Raw genomic sequence first — 11,786 nt, 5'->3', positions numbered from 1 at the left:
GGGACTATTATAGAGTAATTAAGTGGTCTTTCTTCATTAATTGTAGACAGGCAACATGTACGTGCTTTATGCAGTCTCAATGCATGCATGCAATAAACACACTGAATCTCTTTTCCATTGTAGAAAAATCCATAACGAGCAAAATTTCTTTTCTGCGAATTTGTGTACATCATGGCCATTTTCATACTTTGCATTCGATTGTTTTCACACATGAAATTATTTGTTTGATACATATTTTTAAACAACAAAGAATTATAATGTTGAGCACTGAACAAAGCACATCGTCCATCAGGCCTATTTTTATGAATGTTACACACAGCATAACACCATGAACTAGTGAAAAAGCTGAAATCAGGTTTTGCAAAATCCTCTGGTATACATTGAACATTAGTATGCAATCTTCTTAAAAACTTTGCTTTCTCAGTTCCTTTTGTAAAAATTTTTTCATAACCTACAAGGTAATCACGTATTAATGAGTCAGTGTATTCTAAATCTCCATCTTTCCATTTTATTTTATGATAGTGACATCCTAACCATGTTACATCATTATACAATTTCGCACTCAATTCCGTCTTTGCAAATGGCGATTTGAAATGGAATAGAAACTATAATAGAAACTATCAGAATCAAGATCACACTGGAAACCAATAGACTGAGTTTGCACTTTGTTCTTACTCACCAAAATATCAGAACACAAAGAATAGGACACTTTAGATGTTACCTGTTCAAAGGTGAAACTGATAATGAACCAAATTTGTCAGGGTGCACACCTTATATAATATTGCGCGCAGTGCACTCTATCAATAAAACTACTGAACTTCTTTCACCATGCTCATCAGAGGTGTGTACTCCATCACACGATTGCTAATTAAAACGCAATAACCAGAAGTATTTGCAGGTACTGCAGTATTAAATTCCATTTCAATACGAACATCTGTCAAAGATTTCAAATGACTTGTTTGGTGTGAACAATCCACAACAACCAGCGGTGTTGAATCACAAAACGTCTTAAAGTCGATTTCTGTTCTGAGTTTGCTATTGATTGAATGATTATAATACGAGGGAGCGAAATCCAAAAACATTCTGTATAATAGTTCCTTTTCACCTAGCAGATTTTCATATGGATAATACTCGCTGTTCAAATATACTTTAACATTGTAAATACCACAGCTATCCAAATTAGATATTGATTTTCTAATTTTATTCTTACAATCAGTTTGAAATGCAATTATAACATATTTTGGACTATCAAAAATCAATGTGGTGTGGACTGCCCAAGAATGGTTAAGTGAATTTTGCAAATTTGGTAATTCACAAATTTCTCAATGGCGGAAACTTAATTTCAGTGGAGTGTCAGCATTGAGCAGTCTCAAAAATTTCAGTCTTACATGATCTTCTAAAGTTATGTAGGGCATTCTCCATTGCAGTTTTGTAATTTTCACACTAACACTTGTTCCAGTTGCAGACTCAACGCAATTTAGGTCCATCAGTGACCTCAATAAGACAAGTTCCTGTTACAAATTTAAAATTATTCTTTGAAAATCTTCAAAAAACAGGAGGATTAATTTCAGCGGTACACAGAAAGTGAATTTATTATCTGTTAGCGCATATCCTGCTCTGTCAAAACCAGCCAACTGATATGTGTTCTTATCGAGTGTATTCTTCACTAGTATAGCTTTAATTGTGGATGTTAATCCAATAAATCTTGATTTAGAAATTTGTTGACCTGCTAATTCATATCGTATTTCATCAAAAAGGTTACCGATTACGTTACTGCTTAATTTATTGTCTGCTGCAACCAGTGGACCAGCCAGGTCTGTTCCCGGTTTTGTACAGCTAACTGTTCCCTCATATCTATCTCATATTCCAGGTACACCTGACAACAATGCTCCTTGTATTGTGAAAAACACCTAATTTTCAGCTTCAAGCATCATCACCAACTACATTGTCCTCACATTGATATTTCACATAATGACATAAGTTCATGAGATTATGTTCTATGAGAATCACCCATTACATGCACTTCATTTCAGTATTTCCTAGTGGAGTAACACATAACTTTTGACACAATGCTCAGATTTCATCATACTACACTTCATCCTTCTCGGTTCGTCATGGCGGTTCAAAATCATGCATAATAAGTCAAATTCGGTCGAAAAATGGAAAATTTGTTGTTGAGTGTACTTAAGCCCATATTCCAATACACAGAAAATGACCAATTTCTATATTCAAAGTTGCATGTCTTGTGAAATACTTCTGATAAAATTTCCAAATCTAGTGAGAATGTGAAAATTGTCCCCCTCTACCCACTCCAATAAATAATACTTTCGATTCCAAAACAATTTGGAAGTTAAGATTTTAAAAATGGTGATTTCAGTTTTTACATTTTTTTCATAATTTTACTTATGATCAAGAGTTTCTAAAACGAGTCTGATACATCATAGAAACTTACAATTGATTACAAATTGTAGATAAATTCATCCTCTACGAGCTCAGTTGCCTAAAATCCATCTTGAATCACTTTTTGCTATCATAGAACTGCCAAAACCGTTAATATGAGAAAAATATCTACAATTTCCAGATTTTTTTCAACAATCAAATCTCACTTTACAAACATATTCTTTCATGAATTGTTTACAGCAGATGAAATAGAAAATTCTATTGTTCATTTCAAGATCATGTAATAATTTTTATAATACAGAGATACATAGCTTTGAATATAGAAATTGGCCATTTCTTATGTATTGAATATGAATAAGTACCTACACTCAACAATAAATTTTCTATTTTTTGACCGAATTTGACTGTTGATGCATGATTTTGAACCGCCTTGGCGAGCCGAGAAGAATGTAGTGTAGTATGATGAAATCTGAGCATTGTGTCAAAAGTAAATTATAAGTGTTTGAAATTTTGATCCTTCACTTGTCCTCAAGCGTGCCTCTACTAGGAAATACTGAAATTAAGTGCATCTAATGGGTGATTCTTACCCATGAACTTATGTCATTGTGCGAAATATCAATGTGAGGACAAAGTAGATGGTGATGATGGTTGAAGCTGAAAATTAGGTGTTTTCCACAATACAAGGAGCATTGTTGGCAGGTGTACCTGCGGAAATCTATATGCCATATAGCGCTCTACCTGATCTCAGATTGTATAGCACAAAAATACGTCTAGAGGGATTTCGAAAAATACATCTAAATTGTAACAATCGGAAGATATTGTTGATTAAAAACTAAAATTCATCAAAATTGATTTTTTTCTTCAAATCTTACTCATTTTTGAAAAATTATAACAAAGTACTCATTGGAGATAGAGAGTTCCAAGTGATCTCATTTTTTTCAGAATAATATAATCTGGGAGAGATTTGGCAGAAATAGCTGAGAACTGGAAAATGAGCCGAAAATACAAGGTTTTTGGGCTATCTTGTATCTAGCACAAGGAAATCTTGCATGAAGAAATTGGTTCTGGACTTCTCTCATGTATCCAAATGATATATTAAAAAATCAGAACTACAATATAAATTGCAAGCACACCCCCTTTTTTATGTCTTTATTGACTGGACTAATAGTATCATCCATAAAAACATAGGGCGACAAACGATGTTTAAAAACATTGATGTTCAAAAACATCGATGTTTACTGTTCGATGTTTAAAAACATAATGTTTACTGTTCGATGTTTCTCACTTATCAATGTTAGGATGAAAAAAAACATCGATGTTTTGACTTTCGATACCCATCCCTAACCATTACGTTTACTTTAGTTTTTCACGTATGTGCAACCTAATTGTAATTGTATCTCCACGGAAATCAATAAATGATCCATTCTGGTCTGTTACCTTTACATTAATAGTTTGAATTCGATGAGTATTCAAAGGTACATAAATAATTGGTGATGGTACTTCATTTATTAAATAACTGCTAGGAACCTTTGGCAAAAATTCATAGATTATATGTTTTTGTTTTCTGTCAGAGTAACTACCACATGGTAAATTACACTCGAATACAATACTACCAATGCTTGTTATGTTAACCAAATGCTGGGAATAATGCCATTTATTTGCTTGCAGAACAACATTATCAAAACCAAGTATCTTACCAATTGAATCAGCATGTGTTAAATCAATAGCTTTATCAGAATGAATTTCAATCTTCATAGTATTTGTGTTTGCACGTATAATAAGTTTATTCTTCTTCTCATCAATATTCAATTTATTCTTTAAAGATTTTATAATATCCTCAACTTCATATGCACCTGTATCCAGCTCAATTAATCTATCACCATATTTTAAGCTGGAATTTGTTCCTTTGTTAACGTTTGCAATACTATTGTAACCTCAAAAATTAATCAATCCAATTTCCCATTCACGATTTTTATCCAATTCTATAATTTTTTGTAAATGTTCATAGAGGTTACTTGTGTTAGATCTTAATGTAATAACAACCATCTTGTAATGTGTGTTCAGCACAAACACTTAATTACAACTGATTTGCAAGAAACAATAATGTAAGATGCCCGCAAAAATCACTATTTAATGGTTGCATGTGCTCTACATTATTAAATATATTTACTCCAATTTCTTTTTTCCAATATTTGTCCAATTCGTATGGCAGTAAATTTCCAATTGGATCAAAATACCAAACATTAGAGCCGACTTTTTCATATGCAACTCAATGTGTGCGATCCTCGCTTTCCCTCGCTAAATTCACAATACCAATCTCGTTTTTTTGAATTTTTTTGGGTAATGCATCTAGCATACCTCTTAGCCGAATCTGTAATAATTTCAACCAATCAATCAAATCATAATTACTCAATTCTCCTTCAATATTCATGTCTTCTTCTTCTTCTTCTTCTTCTTCTTCCTACTCTTCTTTGTTGTTCTATGTTTCATAACTTGTTTTTGGGGGAATAAACTCACTCCATATGATGATGGTGGTGGTAAAGGGGGTGGGATTAAAACTCTCCCCCCACTAGTTATTGGAGGAAAAGGTTTCAAAAAATACCCTTTTCCTGCAATATGCTCTTTCAACTGAGCTATAGCTTTGCGTCTAATATCATTACTATAACTTCTCCTCTCATTCTTCCTCTTCTTCTTCTTCTTTCTCAAAGACCCACCAAACGCTGCTTTAGCTTTCATCAAGTTTGTAACAAGATAGCTAAGTGCTTTCTCAGCAAGGGGTGTTTCTGGATTTTTGAATATCTCCCATGCTGCGCTCGCTAGAGCTCTGTCAGCTATCGCTTGAGTTTTATTATCGCTATTTTGTGTATATGCTATATCATGTACCTTACACACTCTATCTAATGAATTTATACCTTGATCACCTCTCTTTAACCTTTCATTAACCTTGGTGCCCGGTCTGCAATACTGATATCTGGGGAGGTGAATTTCATTTTGTTGAAGGTCAATGAGCTTATTTAGAATAGTGGATATCACATTACCTGCTAAACCCGTCACACCCTTAAAAACTTTTGCCGCTGAACTCAAGATTCCTCTACCTCGTTTCCTCGAACTTTGCTTTCTCCTACATACCATTTACTTACCTTTCAACTCAATGGTTGAACATTAACTGAAGTTAATTAATTAATCATTACACTAACTTAATCGAAAGAAAATTGAATTGGTTTAATTTTTAATCAAGTTGGAAATGAATTCACACACTATCAGATTGCTATGTGCTTATAAAATTGTTCAAATGATAAGAATATTATTTCAAATAACAAATCTGAAAAGGTGAACGCAATTTGAAAGGGAGAAATGATGCCATCACACCCGCCTATATCTGTAGGAACGCGTGCCAAAACAGATGTGGGAGAGAGCAATGCATCAACTCACCGAAGCCACTTGGCTGTGTGTGTGTGTGTGTGGTGTGTGTGGTGTGTGTGGTGTGTGTGTGTGTGTGTGTGTGTGTGTGTTGTGTGTGTGTGTGTGTGTTGTGTGTGTGTGTGGTGTGTGTGTGTGTGTGTGTGTGTGTGTGTGTGTGTGTGTGTGTGTGTGGTGTGTGTGTGTGTCTGTGTGTGTGTGTGTGTGTGTGTGTTTGTGTAGTAGTAGTAAAGACGCTTGGCACTGTGCATGCTTGCAACAAACTATAAAAGGGGAGCCCAGCTTATTTACATATCAGTCACAACAGAGTGCAAGGTGAAAGGTGAACCATTCTTCTTCTGTGTGTGTGTTTCTACTATTCATTGTGAACTTATCAACAACAACAAGTGTAAACAGGTAAGAATTGAGAACAATTTTTTATCAAAATATGTACACAATTTATTTACTACTAATACTACTTTAACACACACATCTATACAATTTGTAACACTTAAGTTGACGAATTGTATAGATATACAATTGTTAATGCTTAACAATTTTTATATCAGTCCAATTCCCCGACTTATGTGATACTATAATTACCAAATTTTTACAACTTTTATTGAATTCTACAATTTTTTCCGCGCTAATGCAGGAAGCAAATCATTGTGGTAAATATACCTCACACAACAATTTGCTTCCTACATTGCTAATTTTCAAAATAACACATCGTCCATGTTTATTGGTATGCTCCCTCGCACTGATAATGGGGTGGGGTACATCCTCTTTCAACTCTCTCAGTGGCACCCAAAGTTTGGGTGCAGGCTGATTGATGGGTTGAACAGAGTTCATCTCCCCCCTCTCATCCTCCTCTGCCTCTGCACTTCCTTCATCAGGGGGACAAGTGATGACCCGTTCTCCACTGCAGCACATTTCTGTTGAAAAATATCTGATTAGTGTCTTATTTGTTTCAGATTATCATCAAATCAGATTTGTCAAATCATACTAGATAACTTGATCAATAGATTCACTACACAATCTCAAAGTGAGTAATAAATTATGTATTGCAGAATCCGCCAATACTAATATCTTGTAATTCAATTGTATCTCTAATCAGTTCAAATAATATTTCCTCGATATCAAATAATTTATGCATGAGTGATTACTTTAAACAATAATATCTTGTAATTCAATTGTATCTCTAATCAGTTCAAATAATATTTCCTTGCTATCAAATAATTTATGCATGAGCGATTACTTTTAACACTAATATCTTGTAATTCAATTGTATCTCTTATTAGCATGATCTATTCCACCCTCTAGGTTTCCTAATAATTGCGAAGTATTGCTACAACGCGGACTAGCTACAGTCGGATATGGGTCGGGGTCAGTAGCCGTACTGACAGGTGGAGTTACCGGACCTACACTTCTCCCTCTGTCCTGATTCTTTACCCTCTGCTTCTCTTGCGAGATTTTTAGTTTCAGAGGAAGAGTGTTTACCCGTGGCGTTACTGGCCGATTCGGCCCTCGGCCTTTGGAATACAGGGTGGGTGCTAAGGGATATTAAGATAACCCTACACAAGGAGACGGATCTGACTATCAGATCCCTACCAATAATTCTATTTATAAAGGTAGTACGCTATCTGAACCAACTGCGAATTGACGGCGAGCAAGCTGTACCTGCAAGCCCGGGATGTGGTTTTTCTATGGGGTTTGAGGTGAGAGCTATGGGGTAAAGGTATGACGGAACTATGGAGTTATTAGTAGTATTTGGGATGTGGTTAAATAGGGCACGGTATAGGGTGTAGGGAACAGAGAATCAATAATAAGATTATTATTCTCTACAGCAAATAAATGTCTGCTCAATAATCCGCAATCTGAGAATTGCGCTCTAGCTCTCAGCAGGCTGGACCTGCTAGCTAAATACAGTATATCAATTTCAATTATGTGGTAATTAAAATTTAGAGGATAAGTTTTTAGGTGTTGGATTTCTGAATTGCGAGCCTGCAGCTGCGAAAGGATTTTCAGCAATTCTGAAACTGCTAAACAGGATTTCCGCGCTAATCTGATGACTGCGCGCCGGTTATTAAGGGCCAATCTGTGACTACCCTTAAGGGTATGGGGTATGGGAATCACTCTCAATCGTCCGAAACGCTTTTAAATTAATAGTCAGTATGTCGACTATTATGAGAGGATAGAAAAGATTTTTCACAGACACAGTCTGTAGAATAACATCGGGAAGACAACAGTCTGTCGTTGTCAGGGTAGAAAAGGATTTTTCCAGGATTTTCCACAAGGAAAATATCGAGTCAGAGACTCCTAATTCAGGAAAAGATTTCAATAGACTTTTCCAAGTAATTGCCAGTCTAAGGACTACCACAAGATCGATCTCTAATTTGCAACTGAGATCACGGGAAAATTCGTGAATTTTCCACAGGTGAAGCCAGCAAATAATATTTGCTATTAAAGAAGACAGGTTTCTAAGAATCTTAGAAAGGATTCGCGGGTCTGAAAACCCGCGACTAGGACGATCTTGAATCTGAAACTGAGATCAGGAAGGATTTTAACACAGGAAGAATTAAGAGAAAGAAAGAGAAAGGATGCCGCAGTCTAGAAACTTCGGCGAGGAAGTCCTCAAGCTGTACCTGAGAGCAGGAAGCGTTGCAGTCTGTGACTTCAACAAGGACGTTCTCAAGCTGTACCTGAGAGCAAGAAGGATTTTAGAATAGGGAAAGTGAAGAGAGAGAAAGAGAATGGACGTCACAGTCTAGAAACTTCGACAAGGACAAACTCAAGCTGCACCTGAGTTCTCTAGGAAAAAGGATTGGACTTTTCCTACTTGGAATTACAGCAAGTCAGAAACTGCTAAGCAAATTTAAAATACAGGGCCACTCTATAGTATGAGAATTAATAAGGAAAATACACCCATAAAAACTGAGATTACCTTATTACAGAAGAGGAAATGCACACAAGTGACCAGTCCTGACATACAGTTACCTGAATCACTGCAGGACTAAATACGGAGAATAGCGAACAAATTCCCGCACTAAATTTAAATGTCGTGAAGCGACAGAGTTGAGACTTGAGAATTAAGCCCTCAGAATTAATCTGCTTAAGAGCCTAGCTAAATTTCCCCACTCAACTGTTTGTAGCACAAACTTGAGATCCCTTACAGGTTTCAAAACCAAGAATAACTCGTTCACCCCCAGTGATACGAATTTGGGAAAAATAGCTGGCAAGAAAGAAAAACCCACAAGGGAATTCTAACTCCGAGTTGTTCGGAACTCGACCTACAATATTCTATGTTAACACAAGATAGAATAATAATTAGTATCAGTAACATCATAAGGAGAGGAGATTTGCGACCCGATCTCACGCTCAACCACCGAACAACTGCCCTAAATGAAACCTACAAGGACAGAGAATCCCCCAGGAAAATCCACCTTCAAATACAGTCGGCAATTCGACATACAATATTCCATTCACTAAAATACAGAATAGAATATTAACCCTCTAGTACACCACTATTAGGAGCGCCGCTCGGAACACGGCCATACACGAACCCATTCACCGAACAACTGCTTCTCTCCCAGGTCTTCTTGAAGCTGCACCGGGTTGCTGAAAATAAGGAGGCCAGGGGAAAAGAGCTTCCCGACCAATGAGAGTCTGAAAAGATGATCACGCCACTGGTCATGTGACAGGGTTTGACTCAGCTGCTCCTGATGTTAAGGGTGCAGCTAATGATGACAATGATACTAATTGCTACACTAATTCAGGCCGGTAAACAATATTTCTATTCCAGAAATTTCATGAAGAGTGATACCAACCCGACTCGGTAGCCGCTTATCGTTTTGATGATACGGCTGCTGCTGATTCATAGAGATTGGCGACGATGGTGATGATGTGCATATACACAACTACAAATCTAACAAAATATATCCGGCAGTCGATCCTATTCCTATTCTAAAATAAAATAAATTCGCTAAATTATACACTAGATGACGGCTCTCCATCCGTCACAAAAATTCACTTTGTGACACTCTAATCAGTTCAAATGATATTTCTTTGATATCAAATAATTTATGCATGAGCGTTCACTTCAAACAATAATATCTTGTAATTCAATTGTATCTCTAATCAGTTCAAATAATATTTCTTTGATATCAAATAATTTATGCATGAGCAATTACTTTAAACAATAATATCTTGTAATTCAATTGTATCTCTAATCGGTTCAAATAATATTTCCTTGATATCAAATAATTTATTCATGAGCAATTACATTTAACAATAATTCTTTGCTATCAAATAATAATAAAAGACTTGTATGTGTACAGATTTTTTTCCAATGATCGATTGTTTTATAAAAAATGTGTACACATACAAGTTAATGATATTTGTTGAAACTAACCTTTGTTTGTGAGAAGATTGTCTCGTCCTCATCCCCGCTAACCTCAGCCTCGTCAAACACCAACCTCCTCTTCCCCTGCTTCTGCTTCATGTTATTGTTGCTCAGAGTTGTTAGCACCGCACATCGCGGTGCCCAGGTAGCAGATGGAGCCAAGTGTTGAACTGGACTGTCACCCAGCACAATCTCCCCCAGCGATGGCGGTTCCACCGTGAGTGGAGAAGGAGCAGGTGCAGCAGCAGACGTGTCGGCAGCGAGGGCCGCTTTCTGTTGCCAGTAGTTGAGGATACGCCCATGTGCTGGTGGGCTATCTGGGAGGATGAATGAGGACGAGGTTGATGATGATGACGAACTCATCTCGTATGATAGTGAAGTAGAGTACGGTATGTAGTACACTCGAATGTGACTCTGATGTAAATGATAATTTTGGTCACATTACATCTGTTTATATAGCATGCATTTCTCTCTCTGTTCCAGGCTCGTGTGAGTGAGAGCCACACATGCTACAAGACGGAAAAAATTCGAATTTCTCCCTTAGGACTCAGCATGGAGCAGTGCCTGCTGCTATATCCTCCCACATCGTTATCAACATCATTAAGATTTGTAAGTATTCTCTCCTATCATAAAAACAGTAACATTCACTTAAACATTCTATATTTTTGAATAGCATCCTGCCTCTTGTGATGCTTATTGATTTCTAATATTATCAGTTATTAAATATTTCATTGTTTTCACAGCATTGGAGTGCTCACCTCTCAACTCGGTTTCCAATGTCATAAGCAGTTGAGCTCTCGTCAAGGCAACATACCTGAGAGGTTACCACACAATCCGAAAAGGAAGCATAGCTGAATAGTCATCTATCTATACCTGCACATCTATAGCCAAGGAGATATCTGACATTCACGCATCAACCAACACATGTAAGTACATTTTTACTTTGATTTTATCCTCAGAGGGGAGTTGGAGGAGAGGAAAATTGTCCTCCGAAGACAAATTTTTGTCATTGGAGGACAATTTTTGTCCTCGGAGGACATAAAACCTTCTACAGCATACTGCATGCATGCAATTTTTTTTAGCTCATCTTTACGATGTGCTTTATCTGGGTAATCTTCTCCTCCCCCTTCTTTCTCACACTCTTCATATAAACAAAACAGTAAATGTATCACTTTTTCAAATAGATTTTCGATAATATATTTGCAATAGACACATTGCAGATAGTGATTTTTATGTAAGAAATAACCATTTCTCGCAAAATAGTCTGCTTCATCAGATAATGATTTACAATAGTCACAATGTAGATGACCATGATGATTTTCAAAATAAAAGTTAAAAGTTAAATATCTTTCTTCATATTGACATAGAATATTATTATCGAAATTCTCCTCTTCAATTGTTATATTATCTTTCCTTCTCAATGCACAGTTCGGACTGTACCTTGCATGTTCTATTGCTGGTATGTCACTTTCTTCCTATTTTCCCAAATAAATTGAACAAAATACACAGCACACAATGTCTGGTACACACATGAATATAAATCCCTCTATTGCCATGTTTTCTGCTGACAAATGCTGAGAAGATT

The 11,786-nt window shown here is 36.3% G+C and overlaps 1 protein-coding gene across 1 annotated transcript; it reads right to left on the bottom strand.

Moving 5' to 3' along the window:
- Window positions 1-6,271: 6,271 nt before the first annotated feature.
- On the bottom strand, window positions 6,272-10,840 carry LOC120350443. The gene is made up of 2 exons (XM_039423840.1): window positions 10,211-10,840; window positions 6,272-6,734 (listed from the first exon to the last, which is right to left on the bottom strand). Exons 1-2 carry the CDS (start codon window positions 10,562-10,564, stop codon window positions 6,648-6,650), a joined length of 441 nt encoding a protein of 146 aa, XP_039279774.1. The 5' UTR covers window positions 10,565-10,840; the 3' UTR covers window positions 6,272-6,647.
- Window positions 10,841-11,786: the final 946 nt, after the last annotated feature.

The sequence above is a fragment of the Nilaparvata lugens genome, chromosome 3, assembly GCF_014356525.2.
Source record: "Nilaparvata lugens isolate BPH chromosome 3, ASM1435652v1, whole genome shotgun sequence".
NCBI lineage: Eukaryota > Metazoa > Arthropoda > Insecta > Hemiptera > Delphacidae > Nilaparvata > Nilaparvata lugens.
This window is presented reverse-complemented; position numbering and strand designations above follow the sequence as displayed.

Bases quoted from the DNA above. Each gene is read 5' to 3' on its own strand.
- LOC120350443 (XM_039423840.1), bottom strand. From the start codon at position 10,564: ATGAGTTCGTCATCATCATCAACCTCGTCCTCATTCATCCTCCCAGAT. The intron at 6,735-10,210 runs GTTAGTTTCAAC...ATTTTTCAACAG, and splicing joins CAATCTTCTCACAAACAAAG to AAATGTGCTGCAGTGGAGAA.